Source organism: Peromyscus maniculatus, chromosome 8, assembly GCF_049852395.1.
Source record: "Peromyscus maniculatus bairdii isolate BWxNUB_F1_BW_parent chromosome 8, HU_Pman_BW_mat_3.1, whole genome shotgun sequence".
In the NCBI taxonomy this organism is placed as follows: domain Eukaryota; kingdom Metazoa; phylum Chordata; class Mammalia; order Rodentia; family Cricetidae; genus Peromyscus; species Peromyscus maniculatus.
Genome location: NC_134859.1, coordinates 62,316,167 through 62,334,389, shown reverse-complemented (window position 1 = coordinate 62,334,389; position 18,223 = coordinate 62,316,167). Strand labels below are relative to the sequence as shown.

Below are 18,223 nucleotides of genomic sequence, written 5' to 3'. Positions count from 1 at the left end.
GTCTCCCTGCCACACCTTCCTAAAGGCTCCTGCCCCAAAGGCACGACTGTGCTGTGCATTTGCACACTCGGCCACTCCCACCCTGTTCACTCTGGCCGCTCAGGAGCCCGAGAGACAGAGAGAAGGGTGGAAGGTTTTATTACTGGAAGACCCAGGGAGTGGGTGGGCTGGGCTCTCCCCAGCCTCTGCTCCCAGGATAAACCTGAAAGATAAGGACTCGGTCCCTCCCTCCTTCACAGATTGGGAGGCCTCCCCTTTCTGCCACTGAGGAGCTCAGCGCTGCTTTCCCCTGGGTGGTCTAACTTAGAGGCAAAAGTGTTCCTTGGCTTTCTCTCCCCTCCTCTAACCACAGGTCCCCTTATCCCTCAGGGAGTGCCTTCAAAATGGAAAGTGACTTGGAAGTGCAGAGTGTCTCGTTCCCCCTCAGGCTTCCCGGTATGCAAAGGACTAGGCCTGTGTACCTAAGACTGTACACACAGGCAGACAGAGAACATGCAGACAGGAAAGTCACACAGGGGCTCTGTTCCCAGCCCCTGGGTGTCGGCTGGAGCCAGGTTTAGTAATCTTCTCGAAGTCACTGTTGCTAACTGATGCCTGTCTGTTACTCTTGAGGTCTGGGAACCCAGGTTTTTTTGTGGAGGAGGGGGCAGGGGCTGTAAAAGAAAGACGAGAAAACTAAATGGATTGTAGTTCTGCATGTGTCCTGTACAGGTGCGCACTCTTGCCTACAGTCCATCCCACCTTGAAGTCATGGTTTGCCACAGCTAGTCCCGTTGCCTCCTTCTCTTAGCCTTTCATTTTGGCTGTTTGGGTCCATAGTCCTAGGGCATCTCTGCCTGCTTATCTGTGCAATCCGTTAACTACACCTCCCTGAGCTCCAAGATGCAACCAAGGCTAGGTTAGTAACTGTGCCTGGCAGGGACCAAGCCTCCACGGGAGGTGGAGGAAGTGGGCAGATTTCTTTCTCCTGTTTCGAAAGGCCCACTTGCTGGAGGACAAAGTAGACATGACTGTGTGAGGTCAGAACTGGCCCAGCCCTGTCCTCCCGAGAAGCTCCCAGGGTCAGAGTTGAGGTCACCCAGGGTTCTCTCTGAGAGTTCTCACAGCCTCTCTCTCAGCCTTGCCATACACCTGGACCAGGGAGGAGAGTGGAGGTAGCTGGTGACTAGCTCCCTGGCCCTCCTGGCAGAGTTGAGTCAAAGCTCAGTGAGAAGGGACTGGCCTCTGAGCCCCTCCTGGCCCAGAGGCCTGTATGTGAATCTTCAGATAAAAATAACTGACTGGGGACCAGCCAGCCCTTCCCCCTTCCTGTGGAGAATGGGGGTGAGAGCAAACGTCCTTCATCTGGTGAGAAAGTCTCATGCCTCCAGTGCAGGCTGGTCCATGTGACTGGTCCTGGTTAGACGACTTTTCTTCCCCTTTTGTAGACATCGGGAAGTTTAGGAGGAAGCAGAGCTGTTGGGCCTGTCTCGGCGTAGGAGGTAGCTTCCCTCTCAGCCTGCTTCTGAGAAACCTTAACCTTCCCAGGACTGTTCTCCTTCCTTGGCTCCCTCCAAAGTGGGGATTGTGCCACAGTACAGGGTTGAGTGTACTTTGGGGCTCGGTGGCGATTGGTACCTGTCCACTGGGTCTTAGATAGAGACGGAAAGGGTAGCCTGTTCCGTCATATCTGCTGGGGAGTCCCTTGTATCCTTCCATTTGGGCCAGGGAGAGACCAAGCCTTCCTCCTGGTTCCTCCTGCTCCCTTGGGTTCATGCAGCTCTCCACCTGCTCAGCTCTCCCCAGCTTCAGAGGCCCCATTCCTTGTACCTCCTCCGTGAAGCCTTAACCTAGCTGCTCCAGGACAGTCTTGGAAACACTTGGTTGGGATTGACGATCCTAGTTTGGGTTATCCCACCTCACACTGGCTGCTACCAAGTGGTTTGATTTGTTTCCGTCCGCTTTTCAGATAGAGTCTAATGTTCTTAAGGAAGGAGATCAGGGATCATCAAAATGATCTCCCACATACTGGACTTGTGTCACTCCCTCTGCTTAAAGCCCCCTGCGGAGTGCATGGTCAGTTGTGTGGTCAAAGCTGTACTGCCCTGTGCATGCCCGCCCTCCGCGATCCGTCCAGCCCCGCCTCAGCCCCGCTCCTCTCCTTGCCCGCTGCATACAAGCTTGACGGCCTTCAGCCCCTGACTCCCACCAAGCCTGTTTCTGACCCCAGATCAGCCATCAAGGGAATCTTGATGAGTAGGAGCCCCTGAGGCCGCCCTGTTTCTGTCTTAGAGTAAATGTCCCCTCTTTGGAGAAGCCATCTGACCATCCTGCCTCGGGGGATCCTCCCCTTGTTTTCTTCAATGCACTCACTGGTGTGTGTAATTAGATGCTGGATCATTTCCTTGTGTTTCGTTTGTCTCCTCTGCTAGACTGGAAGCCCCATGAGGTTTGGGATTGTATGTGTTCCAGGCATACCACTGGGTGTTAGGGATCGCCCTTATGTCCGGCACTTGGCTCAGTTTCCACAATGTTGCTTGTCTTCTATATGCCAAATATGTAATGGATAGTTCGTTATTTTTAAGATTTGTTTATTATTTGTATATGTATATGTGCATGTCTGCATGAGTTAATGTGCACCACATGCACGCACCAGCTAGAGACAAGAAGAGGGCATCAGATCCATCATGTGGGTGCTGAGGACTGAAGCCAGGTCCTCTGCAGGAGCAGGAAGCAATCTTAACTGCTGAGCTATCCATCTCCCTAGATACTTGATGTAATGTGTGACTTGAGAAAGTAATACCCTGTCAGTCCAACAGGAGTCTGACACACCCAGAAATGGGGAGTGATTTGCCCACAGCTATTAAACGCAGGCTCTGGGCTCCAGGCCACACTGCCTGGCCTGACCCAGCTTGACTCCCATCCTGTTTTCTAGCAAGGACTTGGTACTGAAGGCTGCTTGGTTCTAGTGTCAAGAGGGTCAGTGGGTCTTCTTGGCCCTGGTTTTGTCGGTGGACTTTGTGGAGGACGAAGGAAGTCAGAAGTCAGATACGTTCTGGGTGTTTGAGACTTCTCTTGGGGACAGATTTGAGCTTAGCCACCATCAGAAGGAAGATGGAGTCAGTTGGGAGGCTGACTCCCGTGACCAGCTCAGGCTGGCCGTCCTGTCACAGAGGGAGCCTGCTGTCTTTCCCTCAGGGTGGGTGATCCCATCAGGCCAGCCCAGTCAGCAGTTGCCTCACCCTCTCTCTGCTAGAGCGCCTCTCTTGTTAGACAGCCATCCTGTGAGAGCCGACAGCCCTAGTAAGCCCAGGCTGGACCCCTCCCCTCCCCCACTGCTCCTGGGTCTGCAGGGAAGTAGGCTATTGGAGAACCCTATCCATACTGCCGTCAGAGGGAAGAGTATTAGATCCTATTAGATGCCATGTCTAACACAGGCTGCTCTCCTTTGCTTAGGTGTGTCCTCCCTGCCTGTGTGTCCGCCGCTGGCCCACTGGAGTACAGTAGTGTTGCTTCATTTTTTAAAATTTGAGACGGGAGTTTCCCTTGGTTTTCCAGGCTGTTATCAAACCCTTATAGTTGCGCCATCCCTCTGCCTCAGCCTCCTGGGCAGCTGGCACCCCAGGCACGCACCCATGGGGCTCAGCCTCATTGTGGGTGATTTAGAAAATACCAAAGGCTCTTTCTGAGGGGAGTGCGCCCCAAGCCCCCTTATCCCAGGCAGTGAGTGCTTGGGGGCGGCTGAATTACCAAGTCACCGCCCCTTCCACTCGTGGGCCCTGATGATCTCAGTGCAGACAAGCAAGGGGGACAGGTTGCTTTCGCTTTCATGTCAACAGGCATTGAGAAAGAGTCTTGAGACCAAAACCACACGCCGTGGGAAAGATCCTGCTCACTGGGCTGGTCTGCGTGTCTGCCACGGATGTGGGAAGTAGGAGGGTGGCATGTTGTCCCTGCTCCTCTCCCTGACCAAGTGACTAGAGCCGAGATAGCCGTGAATCTGAGCCAGCTGTTTGGTTTCGTTGAGGCGGGCTCTCGTTATGTCGTACAGGCCGGCTTGCGTGCCGTCCTCCTGCCTCAGCCTCTGGAGTGCTACCATTACAGACCTGGCTTGAGTCTCTTCGTGGTTTGACCCCCTGAGTACGAGAGCCGCCTCCTGTTTCTCAAAAGGAAGCAGCTGAGGAGCTGGCCTCCCAGGCAACACTCCCTTCCACGGAAGCGTGACGAAGAGGCCTGTGACTGGGGCAGGAGGCCGCTGGGGAAGGGACCCGGGACCTGTTAGATGGAACCGTGAACGCACAGGAGCCAGGGGCCAGAGGTTGTGAGCTCCGATGGGGGAAGGGACGTGCTGGGGCTGCCCTGGCAGATTGCTTCTGCCAGGTTCCCTCTCTTTGCACATGGCCTGTTGGGACCTGCGACGACAACTCTGAGACAGAAACTGCTTCAGGTGCTCCGCCTTCAGCGGCCCTGTCTAGGCAGGACTTGGGCGGCATTGCATGTTAATTAGGGTCACGTTCTGCCTGGGACCTGCCAACGCTCCGGTTCATTCATCCCCCACCTCTGCACTTTGTCCCTCCTCAGCCCATGAAACCCCTGAAGGCCACAGCCACCACCTCCCAGCCCGTGCTCACCATCCAGCAGATCGAGACCATCTTCTACAAGATCCAGGATATTTACGAGATCCACAAGGAGTTTTACGACAACCTCTGCCCCAAGGTGCAGCAATGGGACAGCCAGGTCACCATGGGCCACCTTTTCCAGAAGCTGGTGAGTTTCCCACGAGGCCTTGTCTCCAGGACAGACTGGTGTCATGGTGGAGTAGGGCCTTGGGAGAGGACTGGTCACTCTAGCCCTCTTGGCCTTCTTTAGGCCGAGGTCATCTCTGAGCCCTTGGAGGCCGGTCTAGGCCCATATTCTTTCTGGCAGCTGAGCTTGGCTCCTTAGCCCCAGCCCCAGCCTAGCAGAGTCCTGAAAGTGCTTCTAGGCACAGCAGTGGAGACAGGTTGGGTGTGTGAGTGTTTTGGGGGAATGCTGCTTTTGTGTGTACGTGTGTGGGGGGGGGGTCCTTTGAGGACTGCAATGGAGGAGCTTCCTCTGCCAGGATTCAGGTCCTCTGTCACTCTGGACAAAGAAGCATGTGACAGGCTTCAGGAGAAGGACGGCTCACCTGAGACCTTGGGAGGCCACTGCTGCCCTTGCACAGTGAAACAGCTGGAGTGATAGGTCCTGACGTATGTCATTGATCCCCAGAGCAGAGAGCACCAACAGCCGGCTCTATGTGCCGCTGCTCGGAGGGCAAGAGCGAAGGCTCAGTGTTGGAAGGTGTTCACAGAAGTTCTCTGGTTGCCAAGGCTTCCATGACACTCTCCCCTAGCTCTAAGTCCCCTTTATACCAAGGTACTTCCCGACCTCTACAGACTTGTGACCTTCCCTCTCTGCCTGGCTTTTCTTGGTCTAGTCTCAAGTTAGAATGACCTCAGAGAAGGTTTTTCAGGCCCTGTGTTTGTCCCTCATGAACACTTATAACTACCTGTCCCCTGAAGCTATAAACTCTGGAACAATCTGTATATTCTTTTCATTAGACTCCCAGAACCACCCCAGTGATGGATGATGAGTGAATGGATGGATAGATGCACTGTGACCTTGGTTGAGGCTGGGGAGAACTTGAGAGTCGGAGATACCTGTGTCCTGACAGCCGTGTTTTTAAGACCACAAGTGTCGTGGGGACAAACACAGCCAGAGCCAGGTCACAGCTGGGTTTGAATCCCAGCTCTGCCGCAAATGATCCTGTGACAGCTTTTACTCTGCCTCCTATTCTCAGCTTCCTCCTCTATAAAGAGGGGTACTGATAGTCAGTTGGATTATTGGCAGGAGTGAGTTAATAACTGGAGAGGCCAGCTGCGGTTGCTGTTGTCATTACTGCTGTTGTAGGAAGAGGTACTCCGGAAGGTGTCATTTCCCAGAATGCCATACTTCTGGTTGTAGGGGACCGGCTGCTTCCCCCGGTGCAGGCATGGTAAATACCTAGTCATCTTTCCCTGTTCACAGGAGTCTGAGATGACAGGCATGGGGCAGCCGCTGCTCACCCTTCCCAGGTGTAGAAAACAACAAACGCTGATGGGAGGAAGGGCAGGTAGCCAGAGCGGAGAGGCAGAGCTCTCCGGTTTGATGTTTCTGTTGCTTTTTGGTGCAGGGTCTCTGTAACCCAGGGTGACCTTGAACTCGCAACTATCCTTCTGCCTCAACCTCCCAAGTGCTGGGACTGCAGGTCTGAGCTACCGTGCATAGCTTTGCTAATTTGTCTGTATTATTCGGACCCAGAGTCTGCTTGGCCTTAGCTCCACTGGTCTGGTTATGAATTTGCTTCCCACTGTCCCGAACCCCCAGCATCATGAACTGATGCCTGCCACCCTGAGGCTGCCTGCTTGGCGAGGCCTGGGTGGAGCCAGGGTAAAGCTAGGCATCTGGAGACAGTTTATTTCAGATGAAGTCTCTGGGTATTTGATTATCCATTACCAAGAGGAGGGAATTAGCATCTCTGCTGTTTGTTTTATGAGGTCACTCCAGTGCCAAACTCCTGTTTCCAAGCAACCTGCACTTCCCAGTTAATGACCCTGGCAGACTGGGCCTCTGGCCTTCCCCCCTCAGATAACTATGGAGATGAAAGAACCTGGCATGGCCCGTGACCCCTGCACACAGGTGGCTTCTGGGTCACAAGAGGGTAGCAACACACACACACACATCCCCATGCTTTGTCTTTCTCGTGGTAATACAGGAGACCAGGGTGTAGCTCGGCCTCTTGAGTGTTTGCCTAGCTTGCAGGAAGGCCTGAGTTCAGTCCCTTTCTCTAAATAAAACTGGGTGTGGTGAGCCACACCTGTAATCCTTGCACTCTGGAGGCAACAGGCACCTCGGCTGCATAGTGAGTTTGAGACCAGGCTGGGATACGGGAGACACTCAAACAAAAACAAAAAGAAAAAAGAAAAAGAAATCACGAGAAGAGAAGGTACAGGAACCCTTCCTGGAAGATTGTGCTGACTTCGGAAGTGTCTGTCTGGGACATCTTCTGCGGCTTGGAGCACCTGGACAAAAGTGCACTTGAGCCCTCTGCCTGGAGCTTTCCTTGGGCCTTTGTCCTCCCCAGCATCCCAGTTCAAACTCCTCTCTGGCTTCCCCATCCCAAGGGCGGCCTCAGCAGCTTCTCCTCCCGGGTGGCGCTAGACTTTACTGACACACGCTACGCCCTGCCCCTGCCCAGCCTTTGTGTCCTGAAGGAACAGAGTGATCTTGAGTGGGGCACAGGAGCAGCACACATTCCCGGCACCTCGGCTGGAAGCTGGAGCTCCCGAGGAAGCCCGCAGCAGCTGTGTCCTTTGCTGCTTCGTTGAGAAAAAACTTCAACCAGAAAATCTAGAGTAGACAACTGTGCCTGCGGCTCTCAGAGTAACAGATGTTAGGATCAGCAGAGAAATGTTCCCTTTTTTCTATTATTTTATCCTCTTCTTCCTCCTCCCTCCCTTCATAAAACATTATTATTATTAATTATTATTATTATTATTATTATTATTATTATCATCATCATCATCATCATCATCATCTGTGTGACTGCATAATGTGTATGGGCAATCGGGGAAGGGTATATATATACAGTCTGTTTTCTCCTTCCACGATTACATGGATTCTGGGGATCAAATTCTGGTCACCAGGCTATGTGGCAAGAGCCTTTACCTAATGAGTCATATTGATGGTCCCTCCCCTAGTAAAACTTTCTAATAAAAATTAAGTTTTAGCCAGGAGGCTGAGGCAGGAGAATTACAAGTTCAAGGCCAGACTGGGCAACTTAGTGAGTGAGACCGTATCTCCAAATGGAAAGTAAAAAGAGGAGTCAGGTATAAGGCCTGGTGGTACACATCTGTAATTCCAGCGCTTGGAAGGTGGAAACAGAAAGATCAGGAGTTCAAGGTCATCCCTGGCTACCTAAGGAATTTGAGACTAGCCTGGGCTCCATGAGACCCTGTCGGATAAGCAATAAACAAAATTAAAAAGAATTCTAAACAAAGGTGAAGTCTGCTCCACCTCTCCCTTTTCCTCTTGAAGCAGCTTGCTGGGATTGGATGTGGAGTTGTAGAGACTGCAGTTTGTATTTCTGATACTTCATATTCTTGTGATACTGCATGCACTTTTAAAATGTGCAAGCGCGTGTGTGTGTAAGAATTTTGCAATCAGCCACCGCTTGCCTTTGACACGCATGGGTGTTCACTCATCTGGACTGGGTCTCACAGAGTTTCTGTGTTGGGGAGCATTTGTTCAGCTCTCTGACCATAGGGAAGAAGGAAGGAGGCTGTGAGGATCCTTGCTCAGGTCTCCTTGGGCACGATCATGTCCAGGTTTTTCAAGAGCAGTATTAGCCAATGGAAATAGGTTGTGAGCCACATACAATTTTTCATTATTTTATTGTTATTGTGTGTGAGAGAGAGTATAGATGTGGGGGCAGCCATGGTGCATGTGTGGAGGTCAGAGGGGGCAACTTTCAGGAGTCAGTTCTCAATGACCGAGCGTTTAGGAACTGAACTAAGTGCAATAAGCTGTTTTGCCCACTGTACTGGCTTGCTGGTCTCGCGTATATAAATTGAAATGTCCTGGTAGCCACTTAAAAAACAAACAAACAACAACAACAAAAAACAGTAGTGGTGTTTGAACCCAGGGCCTCACACACACACAGGCAAACTCTAACACTTAGCTGTATTCCCAGTCCTATGAACCACAGTTTTTAAAAGTAAAAATAAAGACTGGAAGTAGCTCCATGGTAAGGTGGTTGCTTCCCATACCCAAAGCTCTGGGTTTGGTCTCCAGGAAGACAGAAAACAAACAAATACAAGGTGGATGTGGCAGCGCCTGCTTGATCTCCCAGCTGCCAGGGAGACTGAGGCAGAAAGATCCCTTGAACTCAGGCGTTTGGGGCTGGCTGGGCGGTGCAGTAAGAGCAGAGAAAAAGGGAGAAGGAGACACAGACGCACAGAGCTGGTGAGATGACCTGAGTTCAATCCCTGGATTCCACAATAATAGAAAGATAGAACTGACGCCTATTTTATGCAGATAAGCATTTGCCTAACTGTGTGTTTGTGCACCATGTAGGTGCCCTCTGAGGCTAGAAGAGGGCTTTGGATCACTTGGGACCAGAGCCACAGCCAGTTGTGAGCTGCTATGTGGGTGCTAGGAATTGAACCTGGGTCCTTTGGAACAGCAGCCAGTGCTCTTAACCGCTGAGCCATCTCTCCAGCCCCTGAATGTTGTCTTCTGGCCTGACTGCCATGGCACGTGAGCACTTGTACTCAACACACTTCCATCATGCACATACAGACGATAAAAACTGTTGAAGGGTTGGAGTGATGGCTGAGCGGTGGAGATCACCTCTGCTCTTTCAGACGATCCAGAATTGGTTCCCAGTACCCACATAATGCGGCTTACAACTGCCTATAGTGTGGTGCACAGACAGAGATGCAGGTTAACACCCACACATACCAAAAAAAGGAATTAAAAAAATAATTGGGGGCTGGAGAGATGGCTCAGCGCTTAAGAGCACTGGCTGATCTTCCAGAGGTCCTGAGTTCAATTCCCAGCAACCACATGGTGGCTCACGACCATCTATAATGAGATCTGGTGCCCTCTCCTGGCCTGCTGTCATACATGCTGTATACATAATAAATAAATAAAATCTTAAAAAAAAAAATAATTGGGAGCAGGGCTAGGCATGGTGGCACGTGCCTATAATCTCAGGACTCAGAAGGTGGAGGCAATGGGATGAAGAGTTCACGGTCATTCTCAGCTACATAACAAGTCCTAGGCCAGCCTGGAATACATGAGACACTGTTTCAAAAAAAAAAACAAATGAATAAAGATATGTATATGTAGGGGATAACTTATATCCTCTTTTATATAGCAAGTCTTTGAAATCCAGTGTGGATTTGTTACTGTTTTATTTATTTTTGTTGAGACAGGGTCTCACTGTGTATTCTTGGCTGTCCTGAAAGTGGCTATATAGTCCATGTTGGCCTTGAGACCCATCTACCTCTGCCTCCTGAATGCTAGGAGTAAAGATGTGTTACCACACCTGGCCACCAGTGTGGAGTTTTTACATGTAACATACGTCAATTTGCACTGGCCACATTGTACATGTTCAGTATTCGTATGTCACAGCCACTGTGTTAGACAACATAGTGTTGTGATTTGTGTTAACTGAAGCTGAAGCTGTGCCTATGAAGCAGTTTGATTAGTCATTGACAAATTAGTTGTAGTGACATACTATATATATTCTGAGGGCTCGAGCCAAAGCTTAATGCCGTCAGACTCTCAATGTTGACTCTTCAAATGGACATGGCATGGAATGGTAGCTTTAATTTGCCTGCCTACTCTTTGTTCTCTCAAGAGGGAATACTTGTACACAGCCCAGAAAAATATTTGAGCGGCCATAAATATTTGAGCAATTAAATTAGCCAAGCCTCGCTTTTCCTTTTTGAAGAAAGGGTGACGGATCCATCCTTGCTTCATAATGGCAGGTGAGGCTTTGCCGGTCAGGACAAGTGTGTTAGGGTCCAGGTGGGCATGCAGGTGTGTAGTGAGGCAGGGGTTCTGGCTCCCCGGAAGCTGAGGAGGTGGGGACAGGACCTAAGGGACTCAGCGTGGAGAAGGAGGCTGAGCGAGCTGCTTTGTCTCCCCTGCTCTGTTGAATTCCAAGATGTGAAAGAAGTGTAAGGCATTAAAGGCTTCAAGCCTGGGAGACCTTGATGGTGCTAAAGGAAAACAAACAAACAACAACAAAAACCAACACTACAGAAAACCAAGTGTTATGATACATTCAATTTCTGGCATGCCAACAAAAGCCCTGCCCTGCCCTCCCCACTCCCAAGTACCCCCTTGCTAACCTATTGGCTGAGCCGGTTTCCATGGCAACTGTCAAGTTCAAAGGGATACTGTAGTCTGTTCATCTCCGCCTTTCCCCTGGTTTCCAGCGAGCCTTTTCGAGCTGAGTTAGAGGTTCTGAGGGCTAAGGGGGCTCCAGGAGCTCAGGTTCGGCGTTCATCCATTCACTAACCCTCTCTCCATCCCACCGTCACCCTCCGCTCCCCACATCCCCTGTCTCCTCCCTGCAGGCCAGCCAGCTTGGCGTGTACAAAGCCTTTGTGGATAACTATAAAGTCGCTCTGGAGACAGCCGAGAAGTGCAGCCAGTCCAACAACCAGTTCCAGAAGATCTCTGAGGTAGGCAGCTCTCCCTGCAGCCATGCCCATCCACCCTGGCCTCTAAGTCTATGGATTCCTCCCTGGCCTGCCCCGGGGAGGCTTTCCACCACAATAATGCTCAGCCTGACATTTGCTCTCTTGCAACTGACATTTTTCCTCTTAATACAAGAATATCGATTGGTTTGATTTGTTTTTTCAGATTAGAAAGTAGAGCAGAGGAGGCAAATAAATAAATAAATAAAGGAGGGGCAATATTCCCCGTGACATTCCCAAGTGACTTCTCCACCTTGGCCTTTGTTTCTTCTGTGGAATGAGCCTTTTGGACCTGTCTAGCTCATCTCAAAACTTTCCTAATGGGGGTTGGGTTGGAAAGATGATGGTCCTCCCGGCAATTAAAAGCTCCTGCTGTTCTAAACTTTAGAAGATCTGAGTTTGGTTTCTAGCACCCAGGTTGGGTGACCACTTGTAATTCCAGCTGCAGATTCGATGCCTCTGCCCTGCTCGGGTACCTGCATTCCTGTGTACGTACCCACACACATCATTTTAAAAAAGGAATCCCCAGAGGCACTGGATAAAGTGCAGGTGCCCAGGCTCCTCGTTACTTGGAAAGCTCATGCCATTTATCTTTTCTTCTCTCTCGGGCATCTCCTCTCTCTCACTCTGTGCAGTTCAGGCCACAATCTTCCTGCCTCAGCCTCCTGATGGCCTGGATCTTCTTACTGGGGTGGGGGTGGGGGGGTAGATCAGAGGCAGGAGTTTACATTCTGATGGGCTCCTGACTTACCCTCAGGAAGGGAAGTTTGGGGAACTCTGGACTAAGTAAGTAGTTTTCAAAAGTACTTGCAGATCTAGGACTCAGTCTCATGGAATCACCCAGGGTCAGTTAAGGACAGAAGAAGCCCTTAGATCCCTTTGGCTAGGAACATGCCTGCCGCTGCTCTGCAGCCAAGCCTGCCCCTCCTGCACCTGTGTATGGTAGAGGTAGGAAATTACTTGCTGTTGGCACTCTTTGGTTGTTATTATTGTTTGGTTTTTGAGACAAGGTCTTACCACATATTCTCGATGGGCCTGGAACTCACTTAACCCAGGCTGGCCTCAGACTTGCAGCGTTCCTCCTGGGTGCTAGGGTTATAGAAGTGGACCTCTGTGCCCCACTTGGCTTTGGCATTTCTACCCAGAAAGTGGCAGAGAGAGGCTGATTCTCTGGGATCCTTCAGCTCTGTTCAGCTCATTATCCAGAAAGACCCCTGTGATACTCCTAAGCACCAGCCTTGGAGGAAGTACCCATTGGAGCTCAGGGTACTCCCTGAGCCTCTGTTTCAGAGGGATCTGGGGGGTGGGGGTCCTTCTCTAGTTTTGGAAGTTTGCTGCCTTGAAGTTCCCCTTTCCCCCAGCTTTGGTGCTAGAAGAGCAAGGGAGACACATAATTCCCTGGAACTGCTGGGATTCCACATTATGCCTAGCTTGGAATCAGTCTAGAGGCCACGCAGCAGTTGGACAGGTGGAAATGAAAATGTGACGCCAGGTGTGATGACACACACCTGTAATCCCAGGACTTGGGAGGCAGAGGCAAGTGGATCTCTGTGAGTTCAAGGCCAGCCTGGTCTATATAGCCACTTCCAGGCCAGCCAGGGCTATATAGATAGTGAGACCCCGTCTTAAGAAAGGGAGAGATGGAGGGGCTGGAGAGATGGCTCAGCAGCTAAGAGCACTGGCTGCTTTTCCAGAGGACCCGGGTTCAATTCCCAGCACCCACATGGCAGCTCACAACTGTCTATAACTCCATTTCCAGGGGATCTGACGCCTTTACATCAATGCACATAAAATAAATTTAAAAAAAAAAAAAAGAGCAAGCGAGATGGTGATGAGGAGAGGAAGAGGTAGAGAGCCTAAATAAATAAATAAAAATAAATTTTAAAAAAAATGGCAGTTTGATTATTAGAAAAAGCAGATGTGAAATTGTAGGTTTGGGTGTACAATCACATGGATCTTATGCTTCACCTCTGGAAACACATGTTCTGTTGAGTTTCTAGAAGAATAGGTTTCTTCTCCCAAGAAGAAACTTCTTGTCCCTAGTGTCCTCCTAGGACAAGGGTGGGGAAATCCCTCTTGGTGAAGCCCTGAGGCTGGAGAAATGATGCTTCCTTTCAGCATCCCACCTTCTCTGGGAATGAACTGGACTCCCTGGTGTGTGTGTTCACAGTGGCCGCTGTGTCCCTGGGTACCCAGAGGTCATCATGGTCTAGAGAGTGTCCAGAGACTGTGAAGTCCCCTCTTAGGCTGGCTGACTGCTTGTTCTCTGTGCATCCATGCAGAAGTACCCCCTCGCATCCATGCATTAAGTGCTCCCCGCCCCCCAGTCCCCAAAACCTATTGCAGAGGACAGAGCCAGGCCCATGGCCCTCTGCCAGGTGGCTGCTCATCTTGACTCACTCAGTAGAGATGACGCTGATGCTTCCTGCTGGCTCTGCCACTTAATTACTGCAATTAGGTCCTTCTCCTCTGCAGCAGCAGTGATTTCATACCTCTAGGCTGCACTGGAGGGGGTGTGGACCACAATCCCTTAAAGCAGGGAATCCAGGCACCAGTGAGAGACAGACTCAGTCTAGAGAAGCTGAGTTAACCATCCCGCCCCCACCCCCACCCCCACCCCGTGCCAGGCTCATTTCCTGGGGGTTTTCTCTGTCTAGAAACAGCTGGAGATGGTGTAGGAAATGAGCTCCTACTGTGTGGGCCTTGCCTCCCTCCAGGCAGAACAGGCAGCATCACATGGGCACATGACCTTGGCCTCACCTTGCCCCCTCGCCTCCCAGGAGGACATGCCTCTCGTGGACTCCGGCTCATCTTGCCTAGCAAGGGTTGCATTTCAGCTCCAGTTTCAGGCTGCACCGTCCTATTGGCAAGGGCTGGGGTGTCTCTTCGTCTAAAGCAGATGGAAGAGGTTTAGATCTGAAGGTCTCTGTCCCCAAAGTCTGTTCCCCGAATGTGTTCCTGGATCGCTTGTCACAGGTCCCAGGAGAGGTAGTGGGGAATGTCAGCAGGGCTGGGGCTGGGTTAGTCCTTACGTGGGTTAGTCTGAGTGGCCCGCCCTGTGGACCCAAGCCTGTCTCCTCCTGCTTATTTGCAGGTGTGCAGATCCCCTCTGTCTTAAGGGTGTTCATTCCCTAAGGTCAGCGGCATACCTAATGCTTGTTGACTTCAGCTCTGTCTTCCTAGGACTAATGTTGGCAGTGGGAGAGTCCCTGCTCTTGGCTACACTCGTCCTTTAGAGGCAAGGGCATCGGGGGTGGGTTGGGGGGGATGGTCTTGGGAGTTATTTTTGCCACAGAACTTTCTAGTAATCAGTCTTAACTCTGGCTCCCAGAGTCTGTCTTCCTGTCTCTTAATTACTTATGCCCTGAATATCAGAGCCCCTCTTCTCTCCAATAAGAGCGGGAGGCTGGGGGACAGACCTGGTAGTGATTTTTCTCCTCCTTCTCACAGGAACTCAAAGTGAAAGGTCCCAAGGACTCTAAGGACAGCCATACGTCAGTCACCATGGAAGGTACTTTGGGGGAGTGGACTGGGTTACAGTTGTCTTCCTTTGTTTCAGTGAACTATGGGCTGTGTGAACGTGGTGGCGTGTGTGTGTGTGTGTGTGTGTGTGTGTGTGTGTGTGTGCCTGCCTGCCTGCCTCTCCTCCCTAGGCAGCAGGCCAGCTACAAACGTGCTCCTCCTTAGGATGCCAGCAGGCATTTGGTCCCTCCTCCCTCCTCCCCTCCTTTCCTCCTCCTGCCTCTCCACGCTCCTGCCCTCCCCCTTGTTGGATGAGCACTCGGAAGGAAGGAAGCGGCTGCTTGATTCTGGAGGTTGTGCAGCAGCAGCCAGCAAGGTGGCCGAGTGGCTGGAGTGCTGAGGAGAGCCAGGAGCCTGGAGCAATGGCTGCAGGTCCCCGCTGCAGGGAGAGAGGCTGCCATGGAAATCCTCTTCATTATTCGCTTCTGCTGTAACTGCACCTATGGTAACCCAGGCGCCCCTCCGTGGGAAGTGCCGTGCCTTAAGCCATCTGGGGGCCCGGCGAGAACAGACTTGAGTCTGGTCAGCAGGATTTAGGGGCTGCAGGGAAGGGAGGACGGTCATGTGGCTGAACCCACTTGGGTTTGCTTTGGGGTCAGTCTGGAGTTGAAATCCAGAGGCTGCACAGCAGAGGGGCAGAGTATCTTTGAAATGGAGGGTCCAGGCTTAGAAGGGTCCAGGGACTCCTGAGGCTGTGTGTGAAACTGGTGGTTGAGCATGTGCGTGCATGAGAGGCATTGAGCAACTTCCCGAAGAGGCTCAGGAGGTGACAGGCTGTACCTAAAGGCCTGCGGTGGGGCGAGGGACAGCTGGGAGCAGCAGAGAGGGACGGTCTGGACAGCTGCACCTCAAGGCACGAGGGCGCCAGCCTGGGCGGGAGAGAGAAGTTGGGAGTTTCTTTGTTTCGTGAGCAGAGAGGATGCTGAGCAGCCGGTGTATTGTGTGCTCAGTGCACACGCTGTCTCCTCTCTGGACGGCTCTGGGAGAACAGGGGGTAGCTAGCTGGTTGTTTTCCCCCCAGCAGTGTTAACAGCCTTTAAAAGACCCCGAGCCCAGGTCCCAACACTCAGTGCAGAAGGTCCGCCCGAGAGGGGGGTGTGGCCGGCTGCTGCTTTGTGAAGGTCACACGCCCACTTCAGTGGAAAGGACTTGGAGCAGCCTCTGTGCCTGCCCTTGTTCCTTCAGTTGGGGTGAGGAGATGTCCTGGGACGGGCACATGCTGTTCACCAGGCTCCTGCTCGTAAGGATGCCGACAGGTGCAGGCAGGGAGTCCAGACCTGGCGGGTGACCTAGGCTGCCTCTGGCAGGGTGAGAGGGGGCACATGCTGCCCTCCAGGCACACTGCTGTGGGTCCCTGTGGGTCAGGCTGTGAGGCAGGTAGCTGACGGACCTTCCTCCTCCCTCCCACCAGGCGTTCTGTCTGCACCCTCCTCAGTCACTGCGTGCCTATCTCCGTGGTAACCTAGGGCTCCCATTGCAGGCTGAACTGGGTGGGGGGTGGGGGGTGGCAGTCTGCTGGAGGAAAGATGCCGGCTGAGGTTTCCAGCCCTTTCCTAAAGGCCTGTATGTCAGGGAGCTAGCTGCTCTGGACCACTGCCCCCCTCGCGTTCCCCGGGTTGCTCTGTGTCCCGTGCTCATGGTGGGAGCAGCCTTTGTGCTGCCCTTCAGCTGATTCCAACAGGCTGGGGCCCGGTGAAGAGCGGGTCTTGAAGCGCTGTTGTCAGGTCAGGGAGGGAATGCTGGGCCTGGCTGAGGGGCTGGTTAAGTGTCTGCTGGTTTTCTACCAAGGGAAAAGGGTCAGCTCTCGGCTCCCTCTTCCCTCCTGAGAAGGTAGCTCGGTCTTCCTGAAGCTGTCCCGAGACCTGGAGTCCAGGGATCTCTTTGGTCCTCGTGATCCTATAATCTTTGAAGTCTGCTTCAAAGTGGGAAGTAGGATGAGGAGCTGCCTCTACAGCGAGCACTCACCTAGGGAGATGGAGAACTCTTGCACGTGGAGTTCCACACACACACACACACACACACACCCGACTCTCTCTTGAGGAAGAAGATAGTCCCGTTGTAAGCACATGGATGAACCAAAGTTCAAAGCCCAGCCACCTCTCATGGCTTTGTGATGATAGGCAAGTAATGTGTGCCTGAGTGTGCACTGTGCAAGCGGGCTAGTGAAAATTGTGTCACTTCATAATGACAGGAAACAGTGCCCATGAAGCAGTTCGGTGAAACCTGGGAAGAGACCAGCTTGTTCATATTGGTGATCTGGCTTTTGGTGTTTATAAAGGTGTGGTCAGGGAAGGCTTCCTGGAGGAGGGAGAGAGACAGGCAAGACAACTTGTTGGAAGGCACCTATCCCAGGAAGAGTGGGGAAAGCGTGATGCAGAAGAAAACTGGCTGCCATGCAGAGCCCAGGAACAAGGAAGGGGCGGGGCCAGTGGAGCAAGGGGCGGGGTCATTCAGAAGCCAGGGCGAGCAAAGGCACTGGGGGCAACCTTCGCTGCCCAATCCCCTCACACCCATCTGATCCCCCTTGGCCAGTGCCGGGACTGCGGAATTCATTCCATGGCCCTGTCAGATGGACTCTTGAGGTGTGACTTCAGGCGTATTAATAGCCCCCCTGAAACCTGATCCACCATTTCTGCAGACTCTGAGCTTAGTCAGAAACCTCTCCCTCCTGGGACCCAGAGAGGGCTGCAGAGGATGACAGCGCAGTGTCAGCTTTCCTGGGGGGGGGGGGGGGACTCCGGGCCCACCTAGCCTGTCTGTTGACCTTGTGCCTGCCATCAGGTCTCAGTGGTTCTAATCTGTCTCTTCCCACTGTGGTACAGATGCTTGAGCCACAGGTGGGCGGGGTGCCTTAGACAGCCTCGGAAATGAGACCCAAGCCCAAGCTTTTCCCTCACTGTCCCGGCAAACCCCAAACCCAGGAATCTGCCTATTCCATCTCCCATGGGCCATCAGGGGGTAGCTAGAATTGGCCGGTTAAGAAAGAGCTACAAAAAAGTTACAGGTGTTGTGTTTGCATAAAGCAGCGTTTTCTGGCTGCTAATACATGTCCATGTCAGCAGAAGAGCTTTTTTATCCTTTGGAGATCTTCATTTAGTCGATGGAGTGTAGAGGGGACATCTGTTTCTTTTAAGAGCTGGCAGGTGATCCTCATGGGCAGCCAAGCAAGGGCTAGGGCGCTTAGCACACCCCAAGAACACGTCCTCAGATGAGGGGGATGTTCCCTCAAGTGTTTGCTTAGCAGTTCACAAGGCATCTAGGGCTTTGGGACGCTGGTTTTGGGGGGGGGGTGTTCCAGTGTGAAGTGTCTAGGACCTGGCCAGGTGCTATAGGACATTCACTTAGGGTTCTCTTTCTTCAGCCAACACTTTGCTTAGAGCACCTGTGGCAGGAGGCCAGAGGTCCTGGTCCCAGGACTTGAAGATCCAGGTGTAGGGCCAGCATTGACC

General features: G+C 52.2%; 1 protein-coding gene across 5 annotated transcripts in view; it reads left to right on the top strand.

Moving 5' to 3' along the window:
- Window positions 1–18,223, top strand: part of Abr (ABR activator of RhoGEF and GTPase) — a 203,887-nt gene that overhangs the window by 133,183 nt on the left and 52,481 nt on the right. For all 5 annotated transcript variants that reach the window (XM_006977416.4, XM_042282419.2, XM_006977417.4 and 2 more), the window contains 3 exons: window positions 4,561–4,746; window positions 11,130–11,237; window positions 14,703–14,763. In XM_006977416.4, the coding sequence (XP_006977478.2) occupies window positions 4,561–4,746; window positions 11,130–11,237; window positions 14,703–14,763 (355 nt within the window). The remainder of the gene's footprint in view (window positions 1–4,560; window positions 4,747–11,129; window positions 11,238–14,702; window positions 14,764–18,223) is intronic.